An 18,743-nucleotide genomic window follows, 5' to 3' on the forward strand; every position below is an offset into this window, starting at 1 on the left:
ATGAAAAGTAAAAAAAAAACAGAAAAAGATTACTGTTGGCTCCGCAGTTGGCCTCATCGCTGTTGTCGTGACAGTCATCGGCACCATCACACTGGTAACTTTGGGGAACGCACTTCCCATTAGCGCAAGAGAAAGAGTGTGAGCCGCACTGGAGAGTCGGCGGCTCATTGGACGGATCGTCCACGCACGTCTGCTGATTGGCTTCCAGTTTCATGCCGTATGGGCAGCCGCACACCCGTTGTGAATACGGTGCAGGGAAACAGAAATGACTGCAGTCTCCATTTGGATTAGTTTGCCTGCTGCAGAAATTAGATCCTGTTGGGGGTAAAAAGCAATGTACCGTGACCTTTCATGGTTTTACAGACCGATTCGGAGAAGGAAATGTCTTCTCAGCTTTCTTTAGATTGCTTGACCAAAAAAACTTTTAGCTCGATGCTAGAAGAGTGCTATTTGTTTTCTAAGCAAACCATGCAAAAATATCACATTAAAGACAAACCTGTGGCAAATCTGACTATCATATATATGTGAAACCTGGTAAGCAACTAACCAGGACACCCTTTCAATGCCTGATCTGATCCCTTTCTGATATTTCTGTTTAACTCCCTGCGTGGATAAACAACTCCCTGAATTTTTCCTAACTCTTCCAAAAAAAGAACGAGTCAGAGAGCAAGTAAACCAGCAGATAAGTGGATGAAAGTATCTCTTACCGATTTGAGAATCAGCGTTGAAGGATTTGACATGCATGATGTGGCTGATCCCCCTACGAATAACCATCATCTCCCCTCCGTCCGTCTTACGGACTCTGACGATACCTCCCAACCGCCAGTCCGTGAAGTACACGTAACCTTAAGAAGAAAACTCCATTTATTTAATCCTAAGAGCCATCTTTGAAGAATACCTATCCAGATATTTGAACCTCTATCTTTCAACACCCAACAAACTAACCATACTGAAGGTTAATGACCTTCATTTTACTGATATCAGGCATTGCCATCCATTATCAGTGAAGAAGCCAGCAAGACTGACATGTTAAAAAAAACTGATGAATTGGAAAATGAATTCTATTTGGTATTAATATAGGGATGTATCTTAATGCCAATTAATGCACTACTTTATTACTAAATTAGATATATAAACACAGACAGACAGACCTACCTCCAAAAATAGTAAGACCAAATGGGTGGGAGATCTGGGTTACACGATCCAATGACAACCTGTTTTGGCCATCAAAGTTGCTGTGCTCAATCTTATCAAAGAAAGCATCGACCCAATACAAACGCATGGCACTGAGAGGGAGAGAAGTGATCAAAAGAGAAGAGTTTAAAGTCGGAGGTGTGAAACAGGATTATATCAGATCACTGAGATTAGATGAACACTCTAAAAAAATCATTGGTTGTTTCAACCCATAGTTGAGTCAAATATGGACAAACCCAACTGTTGGGTAACCCTGTTCTGGGTTGTTGTTACCCAACTATGGGTTGAAACCACCCAGCATTTGAGATTAAATAAACCCAACTGTTGGGTTTCTTTCTTTCTTTATTCTTCACGCAATTTCAGCATCTATCAGTCCCTCCGGAAAAAACGTGAATTCGCTGCATGAATTGCAGATTTCTGCTCGCAAAATATGCGGGCTTGCATGATTTCATAATCCCCGCATTTTCGTAGCAAAAAGTCACATATATCTTAGCAGAAAGTTGAAAAATGTTGCATTTTCTTAACACATGTGCAGCCATGTCCCCTGTTGTCATGGGAATGTTTTGAAGTGACGTAATTATGTGATGTGAAGATCAACGAAAAGCTGCAAAAGCTGCAAACAGTTTTTGCAAGTACACGCAGTTTTTGCAAGTTCCCGCAAGATCAATGATTTTTGCCCGGAACAATAAAAAAACGGCGCGTTTTTCTGCAAGGACTGATCTATGCCTATATTTGTGGTGAGAAATGGTTAATCCATACTTACAAGTTGATCCACACAAATTAATCCATACAAAGGTTGTGGAAGGGACAATTTGGTATTTCCAATTTACCTAATTTTCATGTTTTTGGCCTGTTGATGGAAACCGAAGTACCCAGAGTAAACTCACGCTGACGCATGCAAACTCCACACAGAAAGGCCATTTGACCAGTGATGCGCGGGTCAATGTACAAACAACCAGCACCCGACCAGCAACTCGGACCTTTATCCGAGATTTTGAAGAAAGCCCAGGCTGCAGACATTTTCCCGAAATACTCTAGACCGCATGGATCACGTGAATGAGTAATCTCGCGTGATTAACTACGTGATTTATTATTTTTCCCCTCATCGCACGTCTGACAAACTATAATTTATACAACTTATTTTGTTTTGGGAAGTATTTAATTATTTTGATAATTATTGTTAAAAATGCTGGATTATGCAACAGACATGCAACTCATTGCCTTTATGCGGTTCATTAGAAAACAATCGGTATCGGCGTTTCTTGTGCTGTTCCCGATATGCCGATGGTTTCAAATTCATCAAAAATCTGCCGATAAATATCGGCGGCCGATACATCGGTGCATCACTAATATATATATATATATATATATATATATATATATATATATATATAAAATCAACCTGTGCATCACTGCACCTGACCTAGGCGGGGCTCAAACCAAGGGCCTTTTTAGCTGTGAGGTAATTGTTGGGTTTGTCCATATTTACCCAACTATGGGTTAAAAGAATCCAACATTTTTTAGAGTGAAACAAAAAAAACATGAATCAAAGCTTTAGAAAGCCATAAACCAAAGTTAAACCGAAAGGCAGGCAGATTTATGAATGAAACAGATGGATTATTTTTTGTTATTGTTTGTGGCATTACAAGAACAAATGGGAAGTTGAACCTACCTCCAGTCAATAGCCAGGCCATTGGGCCAGCCGAGAGTGGTGTTTACAATCGGCTGAGCATGTGAGCCATCACCCCATGCCCGTATAATCTTCGCAGGACGGTACCAGTCAGTCCAGAAAATATAGCTGCCAAGCACACAAACACGCACACTACTTAGTGCCAAAATCGCCTCTTTTCTCCTACAAATTTCCACTGTGTGTCCTCACCAAAATGCCAAATTTAAAAATGAGACCCGTTCAAAACCATCTGGTGCTGTTATTTATAAACAGTGAGGTATGGACAGTTTATTTGAACGCTCAGCGGGGCTTTCCCCATTAAGCCAAGTTCTTACTGCACACTACAATACTGGCCTTCATGCAGTACTAATCTAGTCTCCTGGGCCCAGAAGCCTCCTGACTTTAAAGCCATTGGAAATGTCCCACTGGTGAGACATAAAGAGTTCCTTTATCTGTGCCAGGTTCAAAGCAGGAGCAATCTATGAATGGCTGGGTACCTCCTGCATTATTAAAGGTGTGAGTGGACACAAGTGGCCCGATTGTTAATGCTTTTTCACGGTCTTAGGGAAACAGAGACACAAGGTGAATGCGAGGCCTCCTGGGCGCTGTTTCTGGCTCGCCGAATTGTGTTTATTGACATTTGAACGTGGTTGAGATTTTGAACCTGGGTTTTATTAATCCAATAACTTAACCTTATTGTTATAACATTGGAAACAGTCTACTATAACAATACTCTCTGTTCCAAAGCTTAAGCTGGGCTCACACTACATGACTTTCAGCCCAAATTTACTACGATTTTCCCTTCCAGAGAATCTGAAAGAAAACCGGTTCGGGTCAGGTTATCACGTAATGTGTGATTTAAGGATCAAATCTTATACATCCCGAAACTGGCAGTCAGGAATTTGCTTTTTAAAGTTTCATGGACCTAAAAATCTGTCTATATAAACAAGCAAAAAAAAAAAGTTACCAATGGGGTAAGCAAAAAATCTTAAAGGAGACATATCATGAAAATCTGACATTTTCTATGTTTAAGTGCTATAATTGGGTCCCCAGTGCTTGTTTCAATCTAGAAAATGTGACAAAGATCAACCCAGTAACTTAGTTTTGGTAAACCATTCTCTGCAAACATGTGAAAAAATAGATAATTGAAATTTGACTCCCCTTGTGATGTCAGAAGGGGATAATACCTTAATCTGCACTATCCAACCACGGCACTTCCATTTGGTGTAGACATCAGCTCGTTTGCATTTAAAAGGACACACAAAAACTGCATATTTTTGCTCACACCTACAAAGAGGCCATTTTAAAAGTGAAATGTCCCCTTTAAACTTTTTTCTTAAACACTTAATTCAAGAAAAATTTAAGAAAAACAAATCTTATCCCATTGGCAGATTTTTTAGCTCCTTTTAAGCACAAATTCACATTAAAAAATGTTGTGCATTTAACTTAATACATGACCTACCCGGCCACTGGGTGTACCACTATGGACCTGGGATTGTTCAGGTTTTGCACAATTGCTCGTCTGGACTTATCCGCTATCTTCATGACTGATATACTCCTGTACCGAGGATCTGTCCAGTACAGGTTCTTAGAAATCCAGTCATAAGCGAGATCTTCCACACCCTCCACCCGATTGGCTGCAAGGACCTCTCTTCCTGTGCAGATCAAAGCAAAGTTTTTAACATAAACATAAAAATTAAGAATGATTCATAGAAGTACATGGTATGTTACATACCAATTTCTTTAAACAAATTGTAGTTTGTGTTTAAAGGAATACTCCAGCCAAATATCAAAATTACCCCATGATTTACTCACACTCAAGCAATCCGAGATACACATGTCCATCATCTTTTAGATGAACACATTTGGTGTTATTTTAGTAAATGTGTTTCTGTAGAGCTTAGTGGTAGAGCATTGCGTTTGCAATGCAAAAGGTCATGGGTTCGAACCTATGGAACACAAGTACTGATAATTAAGCAATGTTGCTCGAGTAGGAGTGTGATATAGCTCTATATCATCACGGCTGCGATTAGGCCAGAGGCACAAGGCCGCAGGCCAACTGTTCAAGGCACATGTTTGAAAAAACTGAGTTATTTTAAAAGCCTCTTTGTTGGGGAACTACATTTTTCCGCCCCTTGACTGTTTTCGTTGCTTTATTCCAAGTGTATTGTAATCGCCCACACAATGTGACATTATTGTGGTACAACCCCGAAAGTTTATATCCAAGAGCACTGATCTTCGACAGGCTTAGGGCATAGGGATAATCACTTCCAACTGGGATTCACAAGCTGGGGAACTTATTGAGACACATGGAAAGTGTTTAAAACAGCGTTTGTGCCCGTGGATGTGTGTGTGTGTGTGTGACCACCCGCCCTGGAAGCAGCTTTTCCTGAGAGATAAGCGAATGGCTCACGTGTTTAAGGAAGCCTCCCTCACTAATTCTAAAATGACCAGTAGGTGGCCCAATAAAGTGAATTAACAGAGGTAATCCAAACGGCTCCAAGGGGTTAATAAAGGTTCTGGTAACGGCGCCATCTTGGATTCACGCAAGAGTTTTGGCGTAGTGAACATTGGTTGCCATGGGAACGTTGTGCAGTGACTCTCGTGAATCGTGTGAGTCCAAGATGGCGTCATTACTGGAAGCTAGTTATTAGTTTAGAAAGTTTAAAATATGGATATTTTTCTTATAATATTGCACTGAATACATTACCCGCAAAAGACATTTATTAACCCCTTGTAGCCTTTATTAACAGTTATACATGGATATCAGCTGACGTCACTCACTTGTCTTCCGCCATTTTGAGGACCTGAAGTGGTGGCAAAAGAACTAGAAGCTATGCCTTCAATATGCTGTGAGCATCAAAATCACTATTTTAACAACACTAAGAAGGCTCAACACAACATGATATTTTGCTCAAAGTATCGCCTGTGTCTCTACACGTGAAGCATTGAGAACATTGTTTGTGAACACAGAGTTAACTAAAAAGAAGGTTTTGAACAACTGACTTTGGATGATTTGGCGTCCGCTCACCGCCTTCTTCCCAGTCAAGATGTATCGATCTCCAATCGCGACGTAAGGAGGGAGGAGAGTAAAGACTGATATCTCCTAAAGCATAGTTCCATAAAAATGCACGGATAAGTCGTTGTTTTGTTGCAAGTGAAAAACAATATTGACCTTCTAGTTGAAAAAGGAGCCTCATTTGAGATTCATTCATTATCATTCGGAAATCGATTATTTACGTCTGGCAGAGATGATGAGCGGACACCATAACAGCCAAAGTCAGTTGTACAAAACCTTTCTTTTTAGTAAACTCTGTGTACACAAACAATGTTCTCAATGCTCGCGTTCATGTGTAGAGATCCAGGTGATACTTCGAGCAAAGTTTCATGTTGTGTCGCACCTTCTTATGTTGTAAAATAGTGGTAGTTCGGTAGCAGCGGACAGCGGCTGGAAGAACGCATCAGGGATCGAGAAGGCATCACACCCTAACCAAGATATATTTTTTTAAAGTAGCTTTATTTTCATGACAGTCGAGATGCGACATGTTGTCTTTCGTAGCCCTTTACTGTGTCCGTAAGAATCATAGATAGCAAAAAGTAAGAAATCCGTAAATCGTAGCAAGGTAGCCAATGCTTGTCAATAGCCTACTGGTACTCGGTAGGTCCTCAAGATGGCGGCATGACGTAAAAGGTCACATGACTGAAATCCATCTATACCTGTTTTCTCCCATTATAAGCTTGAAAAAGCAAGGACATTTACTAAAATACTCCATATGTGCTCATCTGAAAGATGATGGACATGTGTATCTCGGATGGCTTGAGAGTGAGTAACGTTTTTTTCTTTTCTATATAATTTATCATATGTGTTCTGCCTAAATGTGTAAATGAAGCATTATGACATGCATATTCCACTTCGGGTCATAAGTTTACATTTGCCTTGCAAAAAAGTATGAGAAAAGACTCAAATTAGTGCACTATTGTTTTTTGTTTTGGGGAACATAGGGGCAGTATTGGCATTGTTTATAAGTACTCCAACAACAGCGAATACATTATATTATATTGGTGGCCTTTAAAGGCAACTGATAGGAGGGATTGCATGCAGTGAAATGTGTTGTTGGCACACAGTAAACATTCAGGGGGTTACATGGAGTATCTGTTTCACATCGTATCTGCCTACCGGTCAAGGACATTTCATCAAACAGCATGCAGGACAGATGCATGATAAAAAGGACAGTTTCAAACACCATTGATGTCATCAGTTGATTAAAAAACAATACAACTGGGACATTTAATAAAGGCGCTGTACTTTTTAACAAATCTCTTAAAGAGTAACTAAACCCTAAACCAACTTTTTTTAGTTAATTATCTGTAAGAATGATGCTTTATTAGTTACTCTTTAAGTACACTCTTAACAGCAAAAGGGGTGAGGTCCATGGTTGTTTAGTCATTCACCTAGCCAATAAGAAATGTTCTCTGACTGTGTATTATCTGTTGGGTGACATCAGAGGACAGGTTTTAAAGAAAGGGGGTGTGGTTAAAGAGAAGTGGGTGGTCCAAATAAAGAAATTACTGTAGCGGAAAGCATCTAATATAAAATAAATCCACTCTCACCAGTTCCATCCACTTTCTGCTTGTAGACAATGTCCTTCACTGTATCAGAGAAGAAAATAGAGTTGTCTGCAGCACTGAAGTCCACTCCAACGAAATAAGATGGAGTTCCCGTGATAGGAAGAATGACATCCTCTTGTGTGGAGAGGTTGAAGGGGATTCCTCTTACTGACAACTGACTAGAGAACAGCAGGAACTGCCTCACAGCTGCAAGACATATTGCATCATATTAACAGAGGCATATAGACTGCTTATGTAGATAAACAGATTACAGACAGACAGGATGTGAGGGCATTGTGAAGTGGTTGCTAGGAAGTTCCTTTGGAATTCTGGATGTGAGGATTTTCGGTGTGGTTGCTAGGATGTAGATAGATAGATAGATAGATAGATAGATAGATAGATAGACAGACAGACAGACAGGCACAGGCAGGCAGGCAGACAGACAGATACAGGCAGACAGGCAGGCAAATAGGCAAAGGCAGACAGACAGACAGAAACAGACAAACAGGCAGGTAGACAGGCAAAGACAGACAGGCAGACACAAACAGACAGGCAGACAGACAGACAGGCACAGACAGACAAGCACAGACAGACAGGCAGATATACAGACACAGACAGACAGGCAGGCACAAACAGACAGGCACAGACAGACAGGTAAAGACAGAGAGGAAGATACAGATAGACAGACAGATACAGACAAAAAATACAGACAAAAATATACAGACAAACAGGCACATACAGACAGACAAGCACAGACAGTCAGGCAAAGACAAACAGGCACAGACAGGCAGGCATATACAGACAAAAAGATGCAGACAAACAGGCACAGACAGACAAGCAGACAGACAGACAGAAAAAGACAGGCAGGCAGGCAGACAGACAGGCACAGAAAGACAGACCGGCACAAACAGACAGGCAGGCAGGCAGACTAGCACAGGCAAAAAGATACAGACAAAAAGGCACAGACAGACAGGCAGATACAGACAAAAAGATACAGACAAACAGGCACAGACAGACAGACAGACACAGTCAGTCAGACAGACAGACAGACAGGCAGATAGACAGGCACAGGCAGACAGACAGACAGACAGACAGTCAGCCAGGCACAGACAGACAAGCACAGACAGACAGGCAGATATACAGACACAGACAGACAGGCAGGCACAGACAGACAGACAAGCACAGACAGTCAGGCAAAGACAAACAGGCAAAGACAGGCAGGCATATACAGACAAAAAGATGCAGACAAACAGGCACAAACAGACAAGCAGACAGACAGACAAACAGAAAAAGACAGACAGAAAAAGACAGACAGGCAGACAGACAGGCACAGAAAGACAGACAGGCACAAACAGACAGGCAGGCAGGCAGGCAGACAGACAGGCACAGGCAAAAAGATACAGACAAAAAGGCACAGACAGACAGGCAGATACAGACAAAAAGATACAGACAAACAGGCACAGACAGACAGACAGACATACAGACAGACAGACAGACACAGTCAGACAGACAGGCAGATAGACAGGCAGATAGACAGGCAAAAGCAGACAGACAGACAGTCAGCCAGGCACAGACAGACAGACAAGCACAGATACACAAGCAGGCAGACAGACAGACAGAAACAGACAAACAGGCAGGTAGACAGGCAAAGACAGACAGGCAGGCACAAACAGACAGGCAGACAGACAGGCACAGACAGACAGGCAGATATACAGACACAGACAGACAGGCAGGCAGAAACAGACAGGCACAGACAGACAGGTAAAGACAGACAGGAAGATACAGATAGACAGACAGATACAGACAAAAAAATACAGACAAAAATTTACAGACAAACAGGCACATACAGACAGACAAGCACAGACAGTCAGGCAAAGACAAACAGGCACAGACAGGCAGGCATATACAGACAAAAAGATGCAGACAAACAGGCACAGACAGACAAGCAGACAGACAGACAGAAAAAGACAGGCAGGCAGGCAGGCAGACAGACAGACAGGCACAGAAAGACAGACCGGCACAAACAGACAGGCAGGCAGGCAGACTAGCACAGGCAAAAAGATACAGACAAAAAGGCACAGACAGACAGGCAGATACAGACAAAAAGATACAGACAAACAGGCACAGACAGACAGACAGACAGACACAGTCAGTCAGACAGGCAGATAGACAGGCACAGGCAGACAGACAGACAGACAGACAGTCAGCCAGGCACAGACAGACAAGCACAGACAGACAGGCAGATATCCAGACACAGACAGACAGGCAGGCACAAACAGACAGGCACAGACAGACAGGTAAAGACAGACAGGCAGATACAGATAGACAGACAGATACAGACAAAAAATACAGACAAAAATATACAGACAAACAGGCACATACAGACAGACAAGCACAGACAGTCAGGCAAAGACAAACAGGAAAAGACAGGCAGGCATATACAGACAAAAAGATGCAGACAAACAGGCACAAACAGACAAGCAGACAGACAGAAAAAGACAGACAGGCAGACAGACAGGCACAGACAGGCACAAACAGACAGGCAGGCAGGCAGACAGGCACAGGCAAAAAGATACAGACAAAAAGGCACAGACGGACAGGCAGATACAGACAAAAAGATACAGACAAACAGGCACAGACAGACAGACAGACAGACAGACAGACACAGTCAGACAGACAGGCAGATAGACAGGCAAAAGCAGACAGACAGACAGTCAGCCAGCCAGGCACAGACAGACAGACAAGCACAGATACACAAGCAGGCAGACAGACAGACAGAAAATGACAGGCACAGAAAGACAGACAGGCACAGACAGACAGACATACAGACAGGCAGGCAGAAAAAGACAGACAGGCACAGACAAAAAAGCACAGGCAGCCAGACAAAGTCAGACAGACAAGCACAGACACACAAGCAGGCAGACAGACAGACAGAAAATGACAGGCAGGCAGACAGACAGACAGACAGACAGAAAATGACAGACAGACAGGCAGGCACAAACAGAGAGGCAGACAGACAGGCACAGAAAGACAGGCAAAAAAAGACAGACAGGCACAGACAAAAAGATACAGACAAACAGGCACAGACAGACAGACACAGACAGGCAGACAGACATACAAAGACAGACAGACAGGCACAGACAGAAAGACAAATACAGACAAACAGGCACAGACAGACAGGCACATACAGACAAACAGGCAAAGACAGGCAAAGTAGGATGGCCATTTTACAGCATTCTGAAGTTGTAGCTAGGCAGTTGCTAAGACACTCTGGATGTGAGGATTCCTGTATGGTAGCCAGGATGTAAAGTAGACAGACAGACAGACATAGAAAAAGTTAGAAAAGGTGTTACTATGCTCTGTCATACCGACGCATCTTTTGCCATCAGCATGCAGATCGAAGCCCATTCGGCAGCGGCAGCGATATCCCAGACCGCCATTATCTGTCCTGTGACTCAGAACACAGATGTGTTCACAGCCTCCTCTATTAGAACCACACGGATTACTTACTGTCAAATCAAACAAACGCGTGTCAAACTAAATCACCAATTACATCCAAACAATCGTTCATGAATAAGGAGTACTTCCAATTTCTTGGCTACTTACCAAAGGGCTGTCTGTATTGATGGAACACAGTCAGACCATGTGGTCTCTGAGAGGTCTTGTAGAGCTCTTGTGGATTGTTGTCCTTGTACTTATTAACTTTCAAAACAGCCATCTTAGTCCAGTCAGTGAAGTAAACTGAATGCTCGAACAGAGTAATGCCAAACGGATGAGGAATCACAGAGCCACCGTGGACCACTGTTTTCCTATCAAATAATGCATTTACATTTACATTTATGCATTTGGCAATAAAGTGCTTTTTAATAAAACTGCTCTGCAACCCTAACAAATACCTGTGCAGACCATCATAAGTCGTGGTTTCAATATAATCGTATCGGAGGTCCGCCCAATACACTCTCTTTGCCTCGAGGTCCAAAGTGATCCCTGAAGGCCAGCCAAGCTTGGACCTGATGATCCCATAGCGGTTGGTACCATCCATGTAAGCCCTCTCCAGACCAGGTTCACCATTCAAATCATCCCAGTCAGAGAAGAAAAGGTACCTGAACTCAAAACACAATAATCTCATTGTGATTTTAATCACAATTGACGTATAAATCAAAAGATCCCAAACAACTAATCTAAAATTTAATTATCCATTTATAATGATCAATAGTTCATTTTGAACAAAAAGAGATGTAGAGCAACATGAACCATGGATTTCCCAATGGTTTTTACTAGAATATGTTGTTAGCCCTCAGTTTCGATAGCATCAGTTTACGGGTTAAACCCTTCGATTTAAGATTAAGGTTTTGAAATGAATACCATGGGATATATATTTTCAAAGCTTATGCATTAATTGTCACTTCTTAATTTAACAGGGGGCCACCTGGACCTCAGCCCGATTTAGTTTCCATGAAGCACATCTTTACTTTAATTAATTCTGACTAATCCTTAGTGTCCATAGTTCAAGCATCTGGGTGTGGATTAGGAAGAGGAAGCTTGGCTAAGATTATTGTCAATGAGAAAGTGTGTACTCAAATTTGAAACTCACCCCACAGTTGGGTCAAGAGCAAGACCCCTCGGGTTGCCCAGGTTTTCGCCGATCAATGTGATGCGATTGCTCCCATCTAAGTCTACCATATCGATTCTGTTGACGCTGGTCTCCACCACATACAGCTTATTATTGACCCAGTCCACAGCCAAGTTTTCAGGGTAGTCAACAGATACATTAAGGACCACGTGCAAGTTCGACCCATCCTTATCAACAGAAAACACCTGTATGAAGAAAACAAGTTGTTGTTAGGAAAGCCTGGTTTTCAAGTTTTGCTGTTGAACCCATGTGGCCCACCAGCTGGACAAGTATCAGTATCAGCAATAACCAGCGTAAACAGGCCTGGACCAGTACAGAAACACACTGGTTACACTGGTGGGTATTTCCAGTGGGATATAGTAATCCTGCAAGAAATTTATCAAGTGTATATGACATCCTGTTCTTAAATAATCATGGGCAATAAAGATTGAGGTCCAGCTTGTATCACCTGTCTTATTTGAGATGGAGTCTTTCATTGCTGCCCTATAGATGTACTCTGAAACCATTGCCCTATTGATTAAAAGATGGCACTGGTTTCCCAGGCTGGATCTCTTGGCATCATAAAACACTGCTCCTTGCAAGTTTTGCCCTTTGGAAACCAGAGCCAAACATCTTAAAGAGTATGATTCTTTGCTGACCCGCTGAATAGAAACTTTAGCTGTAAAAGATGGTGCTGTGGCTGCTTGCAGACCCCCTGCAAGAAGACCGTTGGCATTACTGGGGTACTTATCACAGAAACCAGTCTCAGTATGTACCCACTTTTTTGGTTTATGGCCACTATCCAAACCACAGAGCCAAGAGTTTAAAACAAAGCTCTCTGAGCTGGCCAAAGAATGCGTAAAAAGGGACCAAATGCGGAGAACTGCACGGTCACTCTAGATCTTCTCAGGTTGCGTAAAATTGAGTAGAAATATGTAGCATTTTCCTGCATATCGTACACATTTTCGAGATTAGGGAAATTTGGAGTCTAGCGTCGAGGTGAGCCGGTTACCGACTGCTCACCCATTATTAGCGTATTAGCTGTATCTACAGGCATCAGTCAAGAATTCCCTTTTCGCTGATGGAGAGCCAACTTCCCTCGTAGCCCCAACAAACCTTTTTCTTTAATCCACAAAGATTAAAGCATTGATATTAAGGAGGTTTTTCTATTACCCCCTTAATAGTGTTTTATACATTATTATATGCATATTTTGGTTGAATGGTCTCTGCATATAAAACTGTAAAAAAAAATGTCATATTTAGAGCATTAGGGAAGTCGCGCATTAGGCGACCATGTTTGCAATGCCTCTGGGCAGTTATTTCAGTCGTACAAGGCTAAAGTATTCTTGAATCAGGAAAAACAGATGTTACTAAAATGATGTACTAAAATCACAATTAAACCTGAATTAACTGGACCATAACTTTTTTTTCCTAAGTGTAAACAAAAGCTAAAACAAGGCTTTTTTCAAGGTCGTTTCAGCTACTGTCCCAGCGCGGTGATTTCACCAAGTAAGATGTGATCCTGGATCAACATTTTTTGTTGATCCTGGATCAACGTTTTAATCAAAATATACCCCAACCTACCCTTAACTCAAACCCTAACCATTTTTAAACCCTCAAAATAGTGTGAAATAATAGTTTGAGGAGTATTTCTTAAAAGCCCCTAACCCAATCCTAAACCTAAATCTAACATACAAACTAATCCTGATCCTGCAATCTGATTGGTTAATGAAAATGTTGATCCAGGACCAACAATGGTGTTGATCCAGGATCACATCCTACTTGGTGAAATCAGGTTCACCTTCCGGGCGCACAGGTTGGCAAATGCCTCACGCGACTCTGCATAGAGCCCCTCTCCTAAAGAATCATCAGTCTTTATCGATTGATGATTGGTTCTTTTAACTGGAAGGCGGGACTTCCGTATTGAATGCATTGTTGCTTATTCATAGTAAAAGGACCCAGGAAAAATCCAGCTAAGACCAGCATAAGCTGGTAGCTGGTTTTAGCTGGTTTAAGGTGGCAGTAGCTGGTTTAACCTGGTCCTCCCAGCCTGGCAAAGCTGGTCAAGCTGGTGAGTCAGCTGGTCTCCCAGCCTGACCAGCTAAGTCCAACTAGACCAGCTTAAAAAGTGACCAAAACACAGCTAGACCAGCTTGCTACACCAGCTAAAAACAAGCTGGGAGACCAGCTAAAACCAGCTCACCAGCTTATGGTGGTCTTAGCTGGATTCTTCAGTAGGGACAGGAGTGCTTTATCGTGTTATATCAAATATATTTGATTACACCTGCTACAGTGGGTCTCTGAGGGTTAATGTAAAATTGCTTTGCACTGATGCCCTCAGAAAGAACTTGGGGAGGCTGGGAAATCGCTGGCACAGTCTACTTGTTCGGGAGTAGAGCCAAACATCAGTGCTAGGGTGTATAAGAGATGAGACAGAACAGTCTGACTGGCACAGGGTGTGTGTGGGGGGGTCAGGGATGTTAGTACATGTCCAAGGAAGAAGAGGTGGTATAATGAAGAGCTTTGTTATCAACAGGGAATGTAACAGCGATATCACCCTGACAAGGTTAGAACGTCAGTAATCTGTAAAATGCCACTCATTAAATTCAAGGAAACCAAGAAGCAGCGGCAGGTGCCAGAGCATTAAATTAATGCAGGTGAAGTACAATCATGCCCTACACTCAGCTGTTAAATACAGTACACTGAGATATATGAGCTGGGTGATTGAACGTTCACTATGTAGTTACAAAGTCTACCCTGTGGATATAAAATTTACCAACATTGCGAATGTTGCAAAGATTTTAATGTGCTTATAAGTTCTAAATCCCTTCAAATTTCACAAACCCTTCTGTAGGCATAAAATTAATAAAATGCAGGTGTTTTCTTGTGTATCCAAGTCTCAATATCTATTTTACAGGTTTAGGTGCATCAAGGTTTAATTTCACTCACTGATTTCAATCTTTGAAATGGATAATATTAAAGTTATCAAGGTTATATTTTCACAGAATGTTCTTTATATTATGTAGGATGGTTTTATGTAAAGAACAATAAATCACAAAAAACTATTTTTGCTGTTTTGTCACAGACTGGGTCACATATCTGTCATGTACTTTTAGCTATATCCCCAGGCTTAAAGAGATAATTCGGCCAAAAATTATATTAAACCCATGATTTACTCACCCTCAAGCCGTCCGAGATGCATATGTCCATCATTTTTTCAGTTATTTTAGAAAATGTCCTAGATCTTTCAGTTTATAAAATATAAGCATATGGGGTCCACCTCCTTCAAGTCCAAAAATTGTGCGAAAAATAAACTAAACTAAATAAACAAATGAAAATAACTTTAAACATCTTAGTCACATCTGCATTCAGTTGAGAGTGTATGCAGTTTGCGGAGGGTTCTTTGTGGCTTCTCTGTGCCTCCGTCCTCAACATGTGTCATACGTCACTAAGAAAAGTGCTTACACTATGCTGATACTTTCTCCTGAATACAGATGGCGACGTGAGATATTTTGATATTTTTGTGAGACATGTAGATATTTTAATTATGTTTTATTAACGTAGTTCGAGAGGAACACGTCAAATAAACCACTCAAGTGCCTCCGGCAAAATATCTACCCAATCAGCATGAAGGCAAGCCCATATATAATCAGAGTCAAACTCACCTAAGGATTCTCTACATTCTTCAGAATCCACCCACCCCATCTCCTCTCACTCACCAGGTTAGTCCCTCTGCGTTCGGGCCCATTTCCGAGCTCAGAGCCCTCTCCAAATGTAATCTATCTGACTTATTTGTAAGTGTGAACTCGTAAATGTTATAAAGTTTTAAATATGTATATTTCTACGACAAAACCGTACAAATTACCCTCGGAAGGCCTTTTTTTATCCCCCTGGAGCCAGTTGGATTACTTTTGTGAAGGATGGATGCAAATTTTTTGGACTTGAAGGAGTTGGACCCCATATCTTTATATTTTATAAATGGAAAGATCAAGGACATTTTCTAAAATAACTGAAAATGTGTTCGTCTGAAAAATGATGGACATACTGTATGCATCTTGGATGGTTTGAGGGTGAGTAAATCATGGTTTAATATCATTTTTGGCGGAACTACCCTGCTGAAAAAAAAACAGCATTAAACCAGCATGGACCAGCATTGGAATTATACCAGCACCAAAACACAACATATGCTGGTCTTGCTGGTATGACCAGCATGGGATGCTGGTTTGGTGCTGGTTTAGCTGGTGCTAATGCTGGTGCTGGTTTAGCTGGTGTTCACTAGCATACCAGCACCAAAACACAACATATGCTGGTCTTGCTGGTATGACCAGCATGGGATGCTGGTTTGGTGCTGGTTAAGCTGGTGCTAATGCTGGTTTGGTGCTTGTTTAGCTGGTGCTAATGCTGGTGCTGATGCTGGTTTAGCTGGTGTTCACTAGCAAACCAGCACCAAAACACAAAATATGCTGGTCTTGCTGGTATGCTGTTTTTTCAGCAGGGTATTCCTTTAAATATTTTGAAAAAATGTCAATTAAAGATGCAATTTGTATAATCCACACCGCTAGAGGGTGCCAGATCAAATCAATAACAATGACGTAGATTAATGATGCTCTGAAGCAGCGTGGACTGATGGGATTTGTTGTCTTTAACTCAAACGCTGATGTCCATCAATCAGAGAGGAACGAGAAATCATGTTACACATGAGGTAAAGTAATCAAGTTTTATAAATGTTGTGTTTGATGACATTGTTTTTTTTTCATTATGTAAGGTTTCATAATGTTCAAAACGCAATTGTTAGTCATAGATGTTACAGTATTAGTCCAATATGATGGTTTGTTAACACAGCACAGAATTAAGTGTTCAGATGAACAAACTTACCATAAAAAAGCGAGTGGCCCAACAAGCGCTATCACTTCCGCATTTGCCAACAACACTGTTTTCATGTGGTTTTTACATCAGTAAAAGCGGTAACAAAGGGTAACGTAGATATTAAGGTCATTTACAGGCGACTGCCCTGCCCCATGTCACTGTTTAGGGCAGCAGTTTTCTCATAATTTACAAGTAGTTGAAAACATTATAGATATTGTTAGTAATCAGCTGGACAAAAGATATAACACCGGACTAGTGGTTTTTGGATATTTTACTGCAAATATCTTACAAATTGTACCTGTAATGAGTATTTCTGTTAGTCTGTGGTCCAGTTTACCTTATTTTGGGTTGTGTCTGTCCAAAAGATCCTTTGCAGCTGATAGTGGAAGTCAACACCAACAGGTACTCCTCTGTTTTGAGACGCAACCAGCATCTGAGTGCTGTGTCCATGAATATCAGCAATCAGAAGGTCTCTTCCATTAGAGAAGATCAGTGAGGCATTGCCGGCTAAAGACAAGACACATTTATATGAATACATCATTATATTTGGCTATGTCAAAATGACAACTGTGTAAGTTTAAAAAAAATGAAATTTGCTGTTTGTCTGCTCTAAATCTTAGAGCACTTTACTTTGATTGGTTTAAATGCTTTTTAAGTGATTTTTTGCCAGGCTCTTTACAACTAGCCAGTGTCAAGCAAAGTGAATAAATGAGGTAAGAAAGTTTTACAACTGACTTTATTGAAAAATAAATTCTGATAATCTTCAGAGAAAGCACACACTGTATAATGTACTTCTGATAAGACGTAATTAATGTGAGAGTTTCGAATTGTATGTGGAGTTTTTAATCTTCCATAACCTGCTATACACAGCGGCTGGGAGTGAGACATTTCAGGAGTTTAATAACTTAATGGTGTTCATCGCAAACTGAGAGAATTAAAGAAATGGCTATGCAGAGCGTGACTTATGATAACAGTAAAAGCCTGGGATACACTGCAAGATTTTTGGCTGTCCTAGATGAAAGATTGCAATAGTGAAACAATCGTGGCTCTTTATCGGTGGTTCTATGTCGTACAGTAAGACCGTTTTTCCGGTCTTGTGAACAAAGATAGCCTACGACAGTATCACAGGTTAGCAAATGCCTCACGCGACTCTGCATAGAGCCCCTCTCCTAAAGAATCATCAGTCTTTATCGATTGATGATTGGTTCTTTTAACTGGAAGGCGGGACTATGACAGTATCAGAAATTCATCATGGTCAATGCACAGTGTGTTTGCTGCTATGACCTGCGTGCAAGTATTTGTTTACCAGTAGCGCATGCTAATGACGTTGCGCTAACGTGAGTCGCAGCCGTCACACCCTACGATTCAGTACTAGGTGTCATCATTGTACAGTCTACATGCTTGTCGTACCCAAGTACGCTCCATGTCGCACAGTGTGATAAGGTAATGATCTTATAGGATGGCAAAAATCGTGCAATGTATCCCAGGCTTAAAGCCATTAATCTGAAAGGTCAGAAAGTCTTTGGGAGGAAAATAACAATTTAGATGTTGTTAAAAAAAGTTCCTGTAGCTCAAATGGTTCCCCTAGAAAAACAAACGCTGACAAAAAGCAATGCATTGTATATTGAATGCACTGTAAGTCAATTTGGATAAAAGCATTTGCAGATCATGCATGCATGCATGCATAAGTATAAAAAATTATTTTAAATATGAATAAACTCCATATTGTCTGTCATAATTATTTATAGTATATAAGACAACCGCAGAGTCTTTACATTTTGCATGCAAGCAGTG

General features: G+C 41.2%; 1 protein-coding gene across 1 annotated transcript in view; it reads right to left on the minus strand.

Annotated features, from left to right (window-relative positions):
* lrp2a (low density lipoprotein receptor-related protein 2a) overlaps window positions 1-18,743 on the minus strand; it is a 109,916-nt gene that overhangs the window by 69,576 nt on the left and 21,597 nt on the right. Inside the window, exons 11-21 of the mRNA XM_065252314.2 lie at window positions 17,287-17,456; window positions 12,066-12,289; window positions 11,368-11,574; window positions 11,078-11,280; window positions 10,840-10,980; window positions 7,475-7,678; window positions 4,326-4,518; window positions 2,867-2,992; window positions 1,156-1,286; window positions 708-845; window positions 34-315 (exon numbers count right to left, since the gene is read on the minus strand). Coding sequence (XP_065108386.1) covers window positions 34-315; window positions 708-845; window positions 1,156-1,286; window positions 2,867-2,992; window positions 4,326-4,518; window positions 7,475-7,678; window positions 10,840-10,980; window positions 11,078-11,280; window positions 11,368-11,574; window positions 12,066-12,289; window positions 17,287-17,456 — 2,019 coding nt within the window. The remainder of the gene's footprint in view (window positions 1-33; window positions 316-707; window positions 846-1,155; window positions 1,287-2,866; window positions 2,993-4,325; window positions 4,519-7,474; window positions 7,679-10,839; window positions 10,981-11,077; window positions 11,281-11,367; window positions 11,575-12,065; window positions 12,290-17,286; window positions 17,457-18,743) is intronic.

The sequence above is a fragment of the Paramisgurnus dabryanus genome, chromosome 15 (assembly GCF_030506205.2).
Source record: "Paramisgurnus dabryanus chromosome 15, PD_genome_1.1, whole genome shotgun sequence".
Taxonomy (NCBI): domain Eukaryota; kingdom Metazoa; phylum Chordata; class Actinopteri; order Cypriniformes; family Cobitidae; genus Paramisgurnus; species Paramisgurnus dabryanus.